The sequence below is a fragment of the Lutra lutra genome, chromosome 1 (assembly GCF_902655055.1).
Source record: "Lutra lutra chromosome 1, mLutLut1.2, whole genome shotgun sequence".
In the NCBI taxonomy this organism is placed as follows: Eukaryota; Metazoa; Chordata; class Mammalia; order Carnivora; family Mustelidae; genus Lutra; species Lutra lutra.
The window spans coordinates 77,689,361-77,706,428 of NC_062278.1; the positions used below are offsets into that span (position 1 = coordinate 77,689,361).

At 44.7% G+C, this 17,068-nt stretch overlaps 1 protein-coding gene across 1 annotated transcript in view; it reads right to left on the reverse strand.

Moving 5' to 3' along the window:
• The window catches only part of MINDY4B (MINDY family member 4B), a 36,089-nt gene that overhangs the window by 9,429 nt on the left and 9,592 nt on the right, over positions 1–17,068 (reverse strand). Inside the window, exons 4-10 of the mRNA XM_047726896.1 lie at positions 15,846–15,965; positions 15,007–15,098; positions 12,092–12,257; positions 11,261–11,326; positions 6,557–6,627; positions 4,698–4,770; positions 3,931–4,092 (exon numbers count right to left, since the gene is read on the reverse strand). Coding sequence (XP_047582852.1) covers positions 3,931–4,092; positions 4,698–4,770; positions 6,557–6,627; positions 11,261–11,326; positions 12,092–12,257; positions 15,007–15,098; positions 15,846–15,965 — 750 coding nt within the window. The remainder of the gene's footprint in view (positions 1–3,930; positions 4,093–4,697; positions 4,771–6,556; positions 6,628–11,260; positions 11,327–12,091; positions 12,258–15,006; positions 15,099–15,845; positions 15,966–17,068) is intronic.

Below are 17,068 nucleotides of genomic sequence, written 5' to 3' on the forward strand. Positions count from 1 at the left end.
CATTAGACCGAGGGCAGGGTCTTCTGAGTGTGGGGCCCTGTGTGCCCACTCTATTCCTTCACACATGAAGCTGATGGTGTTCTGGGGGATGACCTGGTCATTGGTAGTTTTAAAAGCTCTCAAAGTGGGCCAATGACTTTAACAGACCCCTTGTGAAACGAAATATACAGATCACAAATGCGCATATGCAAAGATGTTCCACATCCCATATTATCCGGAAAATGAGAATGAAAACAGCAATGAGATACCATGATACCCCTCTGAGAATGGCCAAAATCCAGAACACTGACAACACCAAATGCTGGTGAAGATGTGCAGTGAGGAAGCCTCACTTGGTGCTGGTGGGAATGCAAGAATGAACAGCCACCATGGAAGACAGCTGGGCAGTTTCTTACGAAACTAAACACTTGGGGTGCCTGGGTGGCTCAGTGGGTTAAGCCTCTGCCTTTGGCTCAGGTCATGATCTCAGGGTCCTGGGATTGAGCCCTGCATCGGGCTCTCTGCTCAGCAGGGAGTCTGCTTTCCCCTCTCTCTCTGCCTGCCTCTCTGCCTACTTGTGATCTCTCTCTCTCTGTGTCAGATAAATAAATAAAATCTTTAAAAAAAATTAAAAAACAAAACCAAAACCAAAAAACCCTGAACACTTTTGTCATATATCCAGTAGTCATGCTCCCTGGTATCTGTCTAAAGATGGTAAAACCCTACATCCACATAAAAACCTGCACACAGATGTTTATAGCAGCTTCATTCATATTTGCCAAAACCTGGAATCAACCAAGATGACTTTTGTAGGTGAATGGAAAAATACACCTTGGTACATCAATGGAGTATTACTTAGGTAATGGAATATTATTCAGCACTCTAAAGAAATGAGCAATTGAGCTGTGAAAAGACAGGGAAGAACCTTGAACTTATATATTACTAAGTGAAAGAAGCCAGTTTGAAAAGGCTACGTACTCTATCATTCCACCATGTGACATTTTGGAAAAGGTAGAACCATAGATGATGGTAGAAAGATGAGTTGTTGCTTCGGATTGGGGGAGGGAGGGATGAGGAGAGCATGGAGGATTTTAGGTCAGTGCCACTACTCTGTATCATGCTATAATGGTGGACACATGTCATTATACATTGTCCAAATCCATACGGTATACAACACCGAGATGGTAATGTAAACTGTGGACTTTGGATAATCACAATGTGTCACCATAGGCTCACCAACGTAACAAACATGCCAATTCCGGTGGGGGGTGTTGATAATGGGGGAGGCTATGCATGTGTGGGGGCAGGGAATATATGGGAAATCTCTGTAACTTACACTTAATTTTGTTGAGGAAAAAAAACTGCTCTAAAATATAAGTTGATTAGAAAACCAAACTCTCCAGGTGATTTCAGTGCGCAGCCAGTGCAGAGCACTGTTCTCCATCATTTACTGCCTAGATCCTTCCCCAGACAGTCATTGTGTGTGTAAGTACTGGCCCATGTGTGACTCATCTTTGTATCTGGACACAGAGCCTCACAATTAGGAGATAATCAATGAACATGGCCTTTATCATCCATCCTAAGCTTATATGTGTCCAGGTCACTCTGCTTTCCCACAGGCTTTGGCATTCATGATCTAGTTTGCTCTTCACATCTGTCACGTGGTTGCAGAACAGGTGTTAGGACACGAGCCTGAGATGAGGAAACCACTGTAGAGAGGGTGAATGATCAGCCCAAGTCACACCCCACGACGGGCAGCAGGGCAGAACCTCCAGGTTTTCAGGTCAGGGCCACTTCCTGCATGTTACGGTAGGTACCCCCTCACTTATATTCCGGGTTTCCAAAGCACAGCACAAGTGCCATTTGGCGGCCTGTGGCAGGAAGCCAGTAGCCCAGGGGTAAGCTTTAAAACAAAATCTGTATATTTACTTCTTTGAAGCATTAGGGGGGAAAAAAATCATGAGCACGTCAAGTCCGTGGCTTGTATTACTGCTGCAGAAATGGTTATATTCAAATTTTTAAAGTGAGTTGATTTAAAGAAAAATATTAATCAAATAATAGCAGAGCGTGCAGCAGGTGTGGAGCTGTGACAAAGCCACGAATTACCTACGTGGATGACTGAAATGCGAGAAACACTGCTTTAAATCTCAGTAGTTTTTAATGAGAATAGAGTGAAATCGTGTGAAAGAGCTTTGTATTCATAGACAAAGCAGTCAAATTACAACTGTTGCCTTTGTGACCCCTGCTCCTTGAAACTTGCCCCTCCTGTGTTTGGCCATTTTTCTCCAAACTAAGTCTTGGCCTGTTACTGGGCTGGGAGAGGTGAGGAGTGCTTGACTGTGACTGCCAAGTGACTGCGTGTGGTTGAAAAAAAAAAAAAAGAGAAAAATAGGTAAAGTGAAATCTATAGTTCTCTTCTTTGTGGCTTAGTTTTCCTGTTTATTCTAGATCTATCAAATCCTAAGATGAGTTCCCAGATTATCTAAAACCAAGTGATTAGGAATTTTATAACAATAACAAATCCCTTCTCTGTCCGGGGTATATTCCAAGTATATACACCTGTGCCATGGAACTCTTTGCATCCTTTAAATATGCCGAAGGACGTACATTCGTTGGCACATACAGATATCTGTGTTAAATGATAGAAATCAGGTTTCCGTAGAGTAAGCATAGGATATATTTATATAAGAAAGAAAAAGAAAAGGAAGCATTGCTGAAATGATTGACCCCCCCTGGGTGATGGGAATGGGTTCATTTTTTTTAACTTGTAACTTCTCTGTCGCTTTTTGTTTTTCTGTGAGGGGCCTAGATTCCAAACTCAAGGAATAATAAGCAAATTTTGAACATGCTTGTATGCAAAATGTACTTAATTCTGCTATGGTCAAGCTCTACTTCTCTGGTGCCCTCAGCTACATGGTTTGTAGGTATAACGGGATGTGGATTTCATGAATAAGGCATTGTGGCTGAAGCCAACAGCAGGAGGGGAGACAAGTGAAGCTCTGGGTATAAAGGGATCTTTTAAAGCCTGAAGTCTCGTGCACGAAAAGGATTTTGAGCTCAACTGGGAGGGTGAAGGACAGAACAGGCACTGAGCAGCAAGGCTCTCTTTTGGTGCTGGTGGCTGGGAGAGGTCGGGGCAGGTGAAGGGCTTGGGGGGAGGGGGTGATTCCTAATGAATTACATCCCAGCTAATTTCCTGGCCACTCCAGAGAAGCTTGGCTTTTCACTGAACCCACCTTGCCTTCCCTGGGTTTTAGGATGGAGATCTTTGTGAAAATATCACAGAAGCATCTTTGATTTGCGGTTTGGGGTGGGTCTGTTTGCTTTCTCACCCTCTCTCCTGTTTGTTTCTGTGGAATCACATCTTACTTAATTCTCTGATTATTTTTTTCAATGGCCCATTCTACTTTCTGCTTGTTAGAGGTTGTAAATCTCCTGGGCTGGAAATCTTTTTGAGAGGAATTTAAGAGGGAGTGGGGCAGAAGGCTTTCTTCCCTAGTGATTTTTTTTTTTTAACTTTAAGCAATGGATAGAAAATATGTATTCATTTGCATAAACAAAGATTTGGGAAGATAACCATGGGCTACTGAGAATATTGATTTCTGAGAAGGAGGCCTATAGCTGGATAGGGATAGAGGAGGTTTGCCTTTCATCTGTATATTTCAAATATTTTTTTCCAAAAAAAGTTATTTGCCTGTTACTTATATTACCTGTACTCTAGATAAAAATGCATGTAATAAAATATGAAGCAAGCACAGCAGACTTGGATATTTACATCGAAACTCTGAAAGTCTCTCTGTTTGTATGTGTGTATGTGGTGGGTGGGAGGTAGTCAGGAATATAGTAAAGGAAAATGTTAGCTCAAATTTTCATTGCCTTAATATAGAGACTGAAAAAAATACCAAAACATTGACACTCTGGTTGTGTACTTGAGAACCCAAACACACTCACCTGAGAAAGTCTATCATCCTCTGAGACATCCTTACACCACCGCAAATACCCAACCTCACTTCGGGTCAGGACTCCATGTAGTATTTCCTGCGACTCTCCCTTCTGATAGCCATTGAAGACATTTGGGCTGGCTCTTCCGGTCAGAATCATGTTCAAAACTGCCTAGATGATATAGTTTGCAAATGTTTACATTTTAGGTAGCGACGACAGAAGGACTGAATTTCTTTTTTCTTTTAATAATCACTAAAAAATTTTACCAGTTTTACTTAAAAGAATGAAATGACGTAATATCTAATTAAGGAAAAACATGTCACGGACATTTGGTAGGGTTTAAGCAGAACTTTAGTGACTTTGTTTCTTCAGCCATACCCCAGAGATCCTCACGCGCCCCACTCAGATCTCTTTGCCCTCCTTCCCTTTCCATTTCTTTTAGACTCTGCTTTCCATAGTTGTGATTTAAGAAGCAGTGCATGAAGCTGTTGTTATAGTACTTTTCTTTCCATTACTAGGGATTCCTGGTGGGCTTTGTCAAGGTATTTTCTAACAGGTCTGTAGAATCTCAGGGATGTGGGGCTCTCAGAGGTAAACTGGGAAGACCGTGGTGGAAATTGGAAAGTAGACTCTGATAACAAACTCAGGGGAGCATCTTCTTAGTCTTTCAAAGATAACTCGATTACTCATCACTTCAGGAGAGAATATGCTTAATTGGGGGGGAAAAAAAGCCTATTTCAGATTCTACAACAGAAAGGCAAAGCCTCCCAACCTACCTGCCTGCACAGGAAACTCCCAGCACTTGGTTGTAGCAGATGAGTGGTGGAAGCATCCAGGTCCTTCTGAAGCCTGCAGAACACGAGGCGCCATCAGCCTTCGGTCAGAGACAACGACTGCAGCAGCAACCTGCAGCCTCTCCTTCCTCCACCTCCCAACACAAAGCAGCGGTTGAGTGAGTTTGCCTGGTCACGGTCCCTCCCGTGTGCCTCACACCTTCTCGTCTCTCACTGGAAAAGCCTCTGGGATGGAGGCTGCAGAGGTGATGGGGAAAAGCTACGGATGCATCTGGGGGAAGCTGCTGATAAGGGGTAAGGGAGAAGGCTGAAGTGACAGATTCATACGTGTGTGTGCTCTGTGGGGGTGCTGGACGCAGTGGAGAAACTGTTTTCTCTGAGTGACAAGGCACGCTTGGCTTAGGACAGTGACACATGACCACTCCAGAGGGTGCTGGCCTGAGACTGAGTTGAACAGACTGTTCAAGTGAAAAATACCAGTTTGGGGGTGAAGCCCATTTCCTGACTGTTTCAGCGGGAAACAGGGGGCGGTCCGACCCTGGACCGTGTGAAGCCAAGGTGGAATGGGGCTCCAGCTCTCTCGGGAGAGGTGCTGAGTACTGGTGTGTGAGCTGTCATGTGTTCTTGAAGGAACCTATTCACAGGACTGGAGGTCATACGCGTCTGTGAATGGAACTGAAAACTTCAGTCAAGCACCATGAGTGCCTTTATATCAGATATAATTCAGGGCAGCATTGCCCAAAGCATGGCGTGATTTAAAAAATAAATGAATATATATATACATATATATATGTATATATATTCACCCACTGGGTGGCTCAGTGGGTTAAGCCTCTGCCTTCGGCTCGAGTCATGATCTCAGGGTCTTGGGATCGAGCCCTGCATTGGGCTCTCTGCTAAGCAGGGAGCCTGCTTCCCCACCTCTCTCTGCCTGCCTCTCTGCCTCCTTGTGATCTCTCTGTGTCAAAAAAATAAATAAATAAATAAATAAAAGGATATGGATGTTTAGGAAGAAGTTAATATCTAAATATGTGATTTAAAGTAAGCTGTTAAGCAAATAATAATACAGACCACAAAAATATGATGACATTGTGCAAAAAGGCAAGTGTTAGGAATGTGGCTTTCGGGCATTCCTAAATGCCCGAAGAGGAAGAGTTACAAGGAGGAAGAGTTACAAGGAGGCTCTTCCTCCCAGGAGGCTCTCTATCTCTCTTTGACTCTCAAGAGGTTACCTTCCTTTCAGAGCCCAGAAGAAAGTCCACTTCTTCTAAGAAGCCTTCCTTGACTAGACTGTCAGCTGGGGACCCTTCCTCCTCTAGAAACCCCTACGACTCCTTGTCTTTACACCTCACTTGGTACATGAATTACCACCTGCGCCACGCTCAGTATCTCTGTGTATACATCCTGTCTTTCCCAGAGCAGACCCTGCAGGTCAGGCCATCTCTTTTTTTATTCATTATTTCCCATGGTGCCAAGAACAGGGCTTTGCATATCACAGAGACAAAATAAATATCTGTGAATATATTTTCTTGTGTCTATAAATCATAAAACAGTTTTATCATGACAATTATGCAAATATGCTTTGGAGTTATCTGTCCATCTTTATAACCACCAGAAGAAGGAAGCCACCCCTGTCCTAGAAAAGCAGAATTAAACCTTCCTGATGATATCTACTCACTCATTATTATGGCCAAACCAACTATAGGAAAGGACGAAGCAACAGAAAAAAACTGTACTCATGTTTCCAACAGGGCATGAAAATATTTTCCAATGCGAGAGGACATCACTTACGTGATTACAGAGCAATAGGAAATGCCCGTGCAGATATTCATTGAATTTACCTTTCAAATGTTCTGGAGAAGATGAGGCTGTAAAGAAACAAGATGACACCATGGCTTCCTTCCCCTTTGAACTGTTTGGGGAGGGGGGGACAAAAAGAAAAAAAAAAAGCATGTTTGGCTAAAAGCAATGCACCTATGTATATCTCTAGGCACGTATTCAAGGATTTATACCCAAGAAGCTAGAAAAGCTGCTAATAGGACAGTTTCCCTGGGTCATCTTCACTCTCGAACGCATCCTTCCTCGTTTCAGGCACTGTAGTTCTCTTGCTTTTCGACCTCTTTTTATTTCCTCCATATCTATCACGTGGCTGTCTTTGACTTCTGGCTCAGGTGTAGTATATCTTTCCTCTCCACTTTTCCGGCGTCCATCCTTAGCCCAGGCCCTCTGTGTGCTCTTGGCTGGCGCCCTTCCCAGCCTCTCCCTCCTCGTTGCCCCAGGGGAGCAGAGATGCTTTATAGAAATAGCTTTGGAGTTACACAGATCTAGGTTCAAAACAGTTCTACTCTCACTCCCAGTTACTGACATGCTTGAGTTTCACTCTCCTCATGTACAATTGCAGATAAAGTACAGATTTGTTGCAAAAGTTAAATGGCATCTTGCACAAGCCTTTGTGCTTGGAACACTCAAGAACCAAGCACAATTAGTATCCGTCCCTCTTTAAGGCACTTCTCCCCTGTCTCTTCTCTGGCTCAGGTTATTTTTTCTGCTCACGAGTTTCCAAAGGTGCCCCGTGATCTCCAGGATCAAATCCAAATTGCCCAGGCCACATTCAGGTAGTAGGCCTGAGCTTTATGTCAATTCTCTGCCTGCTGAAAACTAGCACCTTGGCTGCCTTTCAAGGTTCCCAGGGTTAAAACCTCTCCTTTAAAGGCACTGTATCAGGAAGGCTTCCACTAAAATGCAGGTGGTTTCCCTTTTATGGATTAATTTGTCCCCTTCACGCTCTGTGAACTGGCAGAGGCAGGACCCTCAGGCAGAACAAATTCCAGTGCCATAGGAGCCAGACAGGAACCCAAATGGGTTCCTGCAGAGTGTGAGAGAAATGGGGGAAGGTGGGCCCTGAGGCAAACCGGGATGCTGGCCTATCAGTTTCCTATTACTTCCTATTACTGCCGTAACAAATCACCACAGACTTGGTGACGCAAAACAACCCAAATTCATTGTCTTAAGGTCTCATAGACTGGGAAGCTCAACATGAGTGTCACTTCTTGAGTTTGATTCAAACTGCTGGCCAGCCTGTGTTTCTTCCGCAGGCTTTATGGGCCATGCCGTTCACTTCCTTTTCCAGCTGCTGCTGCTTCTTCTTCTTCTTTTTTTTTTTAGATTTTTATTTATTTATTTAAATGAGAGCGAAAGAGGAGGAGCAGAGAGAGAAGGAGATTCCCCGGTAAGCAGGGAGTGACGCCAGGCCCAATTCCAGGACTCCAGGGTCACGACCTATGCTGAAGGCAGAGGTTTAACTAACTGAGCTACCCAGGCGTCCCCCTTTTTCCAGTTTCTAGAAGCTGTCCTTATCCATGGCTCATGATCCCACATTGTGACCAAAGATGGTCCCTCTTCTCTCTGCTTCTCCCCTCATACCTCTTTCTATCTCCTAACATCTACTTTCCCCAATAAGCCTCTTCTTATTAATTGGGCCCACCAGGAAAATTCAGGATAATCCCCCTATTTTAAGATCTTCAACTTAGGGGCACCTGGGTGGCTCAGTGGGTTAGGGCCTCTGCCTTCAGCTTGGGTTGTGGTTCCGGAGTCCTGGGATCGAGCCCCACGTCAGGCTCTCTGCTCGGCGGGGAGCCTGCTTCCCCGTACTCCCCTCTCTCTACCTGCCTCTCTGCCTACTTGTGATCTCTGTCAAATAAATAAATAAAATCTTAAACAAAACAAAACAAAACAAAACGGTCTTCAACTTAATCACATCTGCAAAGCCCTTTGACCTGGTAGGTGGCATCAACAAGTTTCTCACAACTTGTCCAAGGGGAGTCGGGCCCCCATGTCAGCTAATTTGAGGACATGCTAGAAGATAGGGCTAATGCAGCCAGATTTTCTGATTTGGGGGGAAAAGCTAAAAAATCTGGGTTTTTATGTGGAATTTCCTGATTGTTTTTGACAGTTGCTACGTCAAATTTTTAAAAATACAACACGGTGTGGGCTACTGCTGGTGATCGCATATGATGGGTATATTCGTTTCCTAGGACTGTTGTAACAAATTGCCAGAAATCTGAAGGGCTTAAAACAATAGGAATTTGTTCTGTCACAGTTACGGAAGCCGGACATCTGAGATCAAGGTGTCAGAGCATGGCCACACTCTCGCCGAGGGCCACAGGGAAGGATCCTTCCTGGCATCTTGGAGTTTCTGGTGGAATGTGGTGACTTGTCGGCTCATCACTCCGGTCTGTCTGCCTGCTTTATCCCATGGTGTTCTCCCTGCGTGTCTGTGTCTGTGTCCACATTGCCCTTTTCTTCTTCTAAAGATACCAGTCCCTGGAGTAGAGCCGAGCCTAATCCAGCATGCCTCCTTCTTCACTTGATTACATTTGCAAAGACCTCCTTTCTGAATAAGATCACCTCCACAAACACTGGGGGTTAGGACTTGTCCATATCTTCTTGGGGGATGAAATTCAGCCCATTACAATAGGTCTTGCTATCCACACATAGCTCTCAGAGCTCCATCTCGAGATTTCTGTCTCAAGGTGGGATGCAGGAATGGGACATGGGACTGGTGCGTCTTCAATGGGATTTGGTAATGGTCTCAGGTGGGGGTTCATTGTAATGGGCAGTCCCTGGTTGGGGATGCCCTTGAGTGAAACATCAAGGATGGGGCCAGCGCTGCCCCGGGGAGGCTGTGGTGACAGTCAGCACGGGTCTCTCTGACCCGGGAAGCCCTGCTGTGCCACGCTCGCCCACGCCACGTGGTCTGCGCCTGCTTTGGGCCCGTATTGCTGATCCTGGCTTGACTCTCAGTCTTTAGTGTGCACAGCTCTGACCCTCTGATTCTCCACTCTGGCTGCACTGAGGAAGCCCTTGCAGATGTGGGGGCCCTTCCTAGTGAATCAGACTACCCCAGGCCTGAGTGCAGCACACAGAAGACAAAGAAGAAAGGGCTTGCTTCTCTTTGCTGGAAGGCACCTTTCTTACATGGTCCACTCTCTCTGAGTCACCCCGTCAAACCTCTCCTGCCCACAACAGAGTCCCTAAGCCGGCTTCTAACTTAATATTCCATGTCAGATATTAAAATCTATCATCTATCATGTGGGTTTCTTAGTTTTTATATTGAGGCTGCCACAAATAACCGTAAATTTAGTAGTTTAAATAATACAAATTTTGAAATTCCTATAACACTGTACGTTAACTATGCTGGAATTAAAATTAAACACTTAATAAAATATAATACAAACTTATTGTCTTACAGTTCTGGAGGTCAACAGTCCAAAATGGGTCTAACTGAGCCAAAATCGAGATGTCAGCAGGCCTGCTAGGGGCTCAGGGAGAGAATCTGTTTCCGTGTCTCTTACAGCTTCTGGTGGCCCTGTCCCCCCATCCCCCATTTGCAGCTTCAAAGGCAGCAAAGGCAGGTGATACTGCTCTCCCATCACACCCTCTGACTTCAGCTTTTGTCTTCTTCCGTATTTCAGGGCCCTTGTGATTACATCGGGCCCACCTGGGTAATCCAGAGAACCCACCCTATTTTAAAGCATTGGGTCATGGAATGGAATTGATGAATCACGGTGTTGTGCACCTGAAGCTAATATAACATGGAATGTCACCTACACTTAGATAACAAAAATTTTAAAAAATGAAAAAATTAAGTCATCTGATTAGCCACCTTAATCCCCCTTTTCTCTGAAGGTTCCAAGGGGAAGGGTATGGACATCTTTGTTCGGGGTGGGGAAGGGGGACTTTCTTCTGCCGGCCACACAGACCTATGAGATGGTGGAGGTAGGCCTCAGGTAACCCGCCTAATCAAGATCATATGGCCAATGTGTGGCTGAGAACTCATGCTGGAGCTTTCTGCCTTTATTGCCTTCGGAAGGAACAGAGCAGTGAGTTTCATGGAACACATTTCCCCCTTCTGTATAATCCATACTTGCATGGCTTCTGCTAACTGTCCTCTTTTACCCCTTAGGGTTCTGATTCTTTAGATACGCAGCATTCATTCCTTTCCCTGCAAAGGAATCTTAGATTTTCCACCAACACTGTCCTGTTCTGGGAAGTGGGCAAGAGCCATGGCCACCAGAAGGACACTGTGTGGAAGGTGCTGGTATAATAGATGAAACGGGGCCACGTCTCTCAGACCAGAAGTCCTTTCCTTGGAGTCACTGTGAACGGTCATTTTGGCAATTTAGACTAGGGCCTTCGTTGTTGAGCGTTTTTATGTTTTATCCATTAGATGAGGCAAGACTGCTTTGACATATTCTCTTTCCACAAAAGAAATCTTGGCATATGCTCTCTATAGTATTATTCTCTGGGTTTGATTAGTCAGGGACAAAGAAGCAATTGTGAGTGGACTGTGTGTGAGCTGGCCTCTTTTTAGGCTGTGGGGAGAGAGAGGCGGGCTTCTCTTTCTCTCATTCAGCCCTTTCTTAGCTTTCAAAATGACCTGGTTTTCTTAATAAGCATCATTAGAAATACACTTTGGAAAAGAAAGAAGATTCCTGTAAGATCAGTTCAACATAAAGGAATTATCTCAACACTTAAACACTTACACATTGTAAATGATCATAGATGAATCTCTCAGTGGCTTCTTTCTCTGAAAGTTCAAACAGCTGGAGCTATAAATCAGGAATAGAAGATAAAAATGAAAAGGAAGATGAAAGCTACATCCATACGATGTCAACTTACTGTTATTTCCTCAAGGGAGCTTTTTGTTTCATTGCAGAGTCACACGGCTAAAACTAGCCATATTCTCTTATACAAGGCCATGTAAAACAGACATAGTGAGAGTGGATGGCCTGGCCTCACTTTTCCATTCCTTAGTTTTAAACCAATATGATATCTTGGGCCATAAGACCATAAACATATTTTTTTCCTAATAGGTAGAACTCAGCAAAGTTTAAGATAGTGGTTACGGAAATCCAGTCTATAATGATTTCAGGCATGGGATTTTTTTTTTTTTAAGATTTTATTTATTTATTTGACAGATATCATAAGTAGGCTGAGAGGCAGGCAGAGAGAGAGGAGGAAGCAGGCTCCCCGCTGAGCAGAGAGCCTATGCGGGGCTCGATCCCAGGACCCTGAGATCATGACCTAAGCCAAAGACAGAGGCTTTAAACCACTGAGCCACCCAGGCGCCCCAGGCATGGGATATTTTTGATTGTGGTGAATTCTGGAAGGAAAAATTCATAGCAGGATTCTCTCCTAAGGCTGCCTGAATCACTTACATCCCTTGGTCCCTACCTTCTTTGGAAGACGATTTGACCACATTGGACTCTTCGAGGAGCATGGATGAGGCCTCGTCTTCATTTCCATGTTGAATCTAGTACCCTCTTAGGCTTCATTGGCCCCTTTATTTGGCAGAAAGGGCGGGGTGCACTTACCCGCTCTGTGAAATCATCTCCCGAGTAGTCAGGAGTCGAGAGGACGTAAGTGTCCTCAGTGACAAGACAGACGGTGGCCTTCTCAGCGGCTCCCGCCATCCACAGGATGCCAGCCAGTGCTGTAGCCAGGCCTTGGTCCTGCTCCCATTTGCTTACTGCACATAAACTACAGCACAGGAATTTGGGTAGGAAAACAGGAGCATGAACAGTCACCAAGCCGAATGTGAGAGGTCTCCACCTTGAAGTCCCCTTCTGAACCCCAGGTGGGTCTGTTTGGTTCCTTCCTCAACCTACTCCGTGAGAATGTCACAGAGGACCTGTTTTTACTCTATCATGGGAACTGGCATCCTCACATATTATTTCTCTTCATGATCTTAGCCAGTGCTGCCCTGTGAGTCATCACCCCTCTTGAATCCCCACCGATGTCCTCATCCCTGAACTCCAGCAGAGACTGAGCCAAACTTCTTACCCCAATAACAGGCCCTTTGCGAGGGTGACCCTAAACAATCCTCGCAGTGTTACTTCCCAGCATTATTTTGCAAACCCCCTGGCCCACAGGACCAGTGCCCTGAACACACTTCCTACATTCCACCTTTGTGCCTTTGCGTGCCCTGGTGCACCTTTAATGGGCTGTTCTTATCTGTCCTCCCCACGACTCTCTGGAGACTCACCTTATGTCACCCTCACTGACTGGTAACTTAGGCTCACCTGCCACTCACTCCCCTCAGCATTATTCTAAGTGTTTCACACATGTCACCTCATTTCATCCTCACTTCAACCTTGTGAAGTAGTTAGTACTCTTCCTCGCATTTTAGAGGAGAAGAAAGAAAAAGAGGTTGAATGATTGGCCCCTGGTCTTTCACTTTGAAAGTGGTAGAGCAGTGACCTGAAATCAGGCGGCCTTGCTCCTACTCCCTGCTCTTCACCACGATAGTCTAGGGAGCTATCCCAGGCTGTCAGCATTTCCCGGGAAATGGGAGCCAGTCTATGTGGTAGACCTTTACTAGGCTGGCTTTCTAAATGTTTAACACAGACAGCTGTTAGAGAAACACGTGATAGGGGTTCACGAATGAACTCAGCCATGGTATCTATCATTCTTCTAGCCCTGTGATGATACAGAAACGAGTTCCAAGGAGTTTCATACTCCAAAACTCTAGTCTGAGGAAGTGGATGAGAATAAAACAAAGTGCTATGACCGTGCAGGAGAAGGAGACAGGACTTGTGACCAAGAAGGTTCAGGAAGTCTTCATGGGGCAGGTCTATGAGACGGTTTCTCGTTACCACATCGTTAATATTTACTGCACGCCAGGTCCTGCGCTAAGTGCTTTATGGGTGTAGCAAGTGTGTGTGTGTGTGTTTCATCTAGATTCCTTGAGGTCCCTCTACTTAGTTGGTAGACAGCTCCCCCAGCTGCTTTGGAGGACTGCTACTCGTGGCTCCTACTTTTCAACTTTCTCTGAAGAGTTGGAGCCACCTTGCCCGGGAGTGATTACGAGTTTGGCCTGCCTTTTGAGGCATGGTTCAAAGCCAGTGGCCAGGTGGGAAGCACAAAGGCCCATTTCCTTCTTTGAAGATGGGGCAGCTGAGGTTGCAGAGCTCCCAGGGGATCCGACGGAGGCTGGATGTCACTGCAGACCACTTCTTCTGCTTCTCCTTCCCTTTCCTGCTTCCCTCTTACAGTTCCTGAGGGCCGAAGGGGAGCCATTCTTGCCACTCCAACATATGCCTCTTTGGCGTACTGATTATTTTAAACTGGTTATTTAAAAACAAAAACAAAATCAAACTACAGACTCGAGGGAAGTTCTGAAACTCAGAAGCTAGCTTTTCGCAAAAGACATTTTAAGGGAAATCTCCATTTTTGAGGGTGTTTCCCTCACTGGAGGAGGGGGATGGCTCTAAATTTTTAGAAACTCCTATCAGTAGAGAATGCACAGATGTAAATCTACAAAACAACTTTACCCTTGTTTACTGTGCTTTTCCTGGTAACCTCCCATAACAGAATCCCCACCCCCAACACCTTCTTTGGTCTTTCACTAAAGATGGTATTTAAGGCGATGCCTTTGGCTATGCCTTTGGTATTTAAGGTGAGGCCTTTGGTTACTCAATTTTCTTGGGTTTCTCCTAGGTATACAGGATATATACATGTTATTAAACTTCTGTTTGGTTTTCTCCTGTTAATCTCTCTAATGTCAGGTTAATTATTAGACCAGCCAAAGAAGCTAGAAGAGTAAAAGAACTTTTTTCCTCTCCAACAGGACATTCCCTTCACAAATCACTTGTATAAAGAATTTCCACCTCTTGTTCTGTCAGGAAACTGCATTTCATGATCTTAGAAAAATTATACATTTAGTTCCTGTTTTGAGGGATAACTTATCCTGCTGAGGGTAGATATATACCTTTTACTTGTTTATATTTCTTCTAATATCAAGCATAGAGCTTTGCACATGATGAGGTTTGTTGACTTCTAAGTAAAGCCATTTGAAGTGATTTTCTTAAATAGGCAACTACCAAAAACTGTACTTGGCCAGCCTGATGAAATAGGAGAATTAATCCTTCATTTATCAGGGCTTTTTAGAAAGCAGCCCTTTTGTTCCTCCTTGAAGGTGTTAGTTTGGGGTTTCCCATGTCAAATATTGTCAAGTAAGCCCACCTGAGACCAGGTGCACCGCTTTCCTTGACAAGAGGATCTGCCACAGAGCATAAGAACCGATAGCATTATCCTGGCAGCCATCGAGAGTGGCTCAAGGAGAGTCCTCCCCAGCCACCAAATCCAGTCCCTCCGGGAGAACCAGAGCCATTTTGGTTTTGTGAGATAAGTTCCCTTCCCGAGGCCAGCCAAGGAATTTTCCATAGTGACTATTTGGCACACAAAGGTTCTCATGAGATGGTTAATTCTCTCAAGTAGTTCTACTTACCTGTGAAGGTTACAGTCTTTTTCCTCCCTTGTAAACAACAAGTGTTTGATGATGGATCCTTGTACAGCCATCTGAATGCTTCGGGCACCTCCCTGAAACGGGGAAGATGAATAGTGAGGCATGTGAGGGTTGGGAGCAGGGCTTTACAATTGTGCTGGAACCCCATGGGGCCAACATTACAAAGGAGAACTCTTGGAAATGGATGCCATCTATTCCTTGCAGCCCTTTTCCTCCTGGGATACAGCATCTCTCCGCTGAGTGAAGGAACACCGTACCATGTACGCGGGCTCTGGCAAATGCCATGGCTGGACCAGAATCTGCAACAACCACCTTCTTTGTGCAACCCTGTAGACTGGTACCTGGGGACATGTGTCCTCCTCCACCCTACCTCTGCCATGCTCCCGCTTCCTATCTAGCTTTTAGACTTGGAAAATGTCAGGAACTTTTTGGCTAGTCCTTGAAATTCTGTGTGACTGGTAATTGATGACATGAATTACTGAGATTTTAAACAAGCCAGGAAGGAGCTCCTGGATCTCCTACCTTCACATCCTCAGGGATACATAGAACTTGGAGAGAAGAGCCAGGAAAACTAGAATTGGGGAGGGCAGGGTGTATGGGGGTGAGGCATGGAGGGAAGGAGGTCGAGACTTTGCTATATCCTGACACTGAGCTATAATTTTAAACAGTCTCTTATCATTTAAGGTTAAATTTTAAATTATATGAAACATGCGTCTACAAATGATTATAATGAAAACATATATTCTTATGGGTGTGACTAGAAGGAAATATGGATAGGGAATATGGAATTAGAATATTTAAAAATTTTTGCCTATTATTACCTTTCCTACTTCCAAAGCAAAAGCCAGGTCAGAAAAAGGATCATGGAAACGGAAATAGGCCTTTTTCCAGTCATAGCTGAAGACTTGCGTGGCATTTCCAAAGATGGTCTGCCGTAACTTCTGAGGAGAGGGGAAATAAAGGATTCAAACAAAGATAATTCTTCTTAGACACATTGCTTATCAAATAGCCTTAAGTAAGGTGGTAAACCTGTGGAGGTAGGCCTGTCCCTTTCCTACATTCTGGTTTACATTTTATCTTATTCCCTGTCTTAACTGCAGAGTCTTGTGCAAAAGAGTCACACCAGGTTCACTTAGACTATTTTTTTTTAAGAGTTTATTTATTTACTTGAGAGAGAGAGAACAGTGGGGAGAGGAGCCGAGGGAGAGGGAAAAGCAGACTCCCTGTTGGGCGGGAGCGCAATGTGGAAGTCAATCCCACGACCCTGAGGTTATGACCCTAAGATTATGGGGCCACTTACCTGACTGAGCCAACCAGGCACCCCTAGACTCTTTCATCCTGAAGGCTCAATATGTCAACTTTGCACCTTGTTGTCCCCATCTGTCTCACCCTCCATTGCCAGCCATCTCTCCTTCATGACTTGCAGTCCACCATGGGCAGCTGCTCTGCCTCTGTGCCTCTTGTCCCTATCTACAGCCTTGATTCTGCAGCCCCTGCCTCTCCCATCTTTGAGTCTTTCTCTCTTGCTCTAGGAACAAGAAACAGACAGGACTGCATGTTTCTAGCCTGAGTGCAATATTGATTTAAATGATACTGAGCAAGCATTCTCTGTTCTTGTGCCTCAAAATCTTTAAGGTTTTCCTGGACACTCTATAGCATGTCGAGATTGGAGAGGGTCTTCTAGAGCTTTCCAGAAAAAAAAAAAAAGCCTTTATAAGCCAAACACATGAAAAACAAGGGAATGCATTCATAATCAGGGCCATGTTCATTATTTAGCATGTGATTGGTCCTATGTGGGATATAGATATGTAAAAAGTCCAATATCCCACAACTATATAGAAGATAGAATGTGTGAAGTTCTGTAGGTACAAAGTAGCTTGAGAGAACAGAAGAAGGAGATCTTCTGACTGGAGCACTCAAGAAGGCTTCCTGGAAGAGGTAGTATTTGAACTGGACCAGCAAATGGCATCTAGCATTTATTGAGCATTTTCTATGCACCAGGCACTGGCCTGAGTGCTTTATGTTCATTATGTTTGTTTTAATT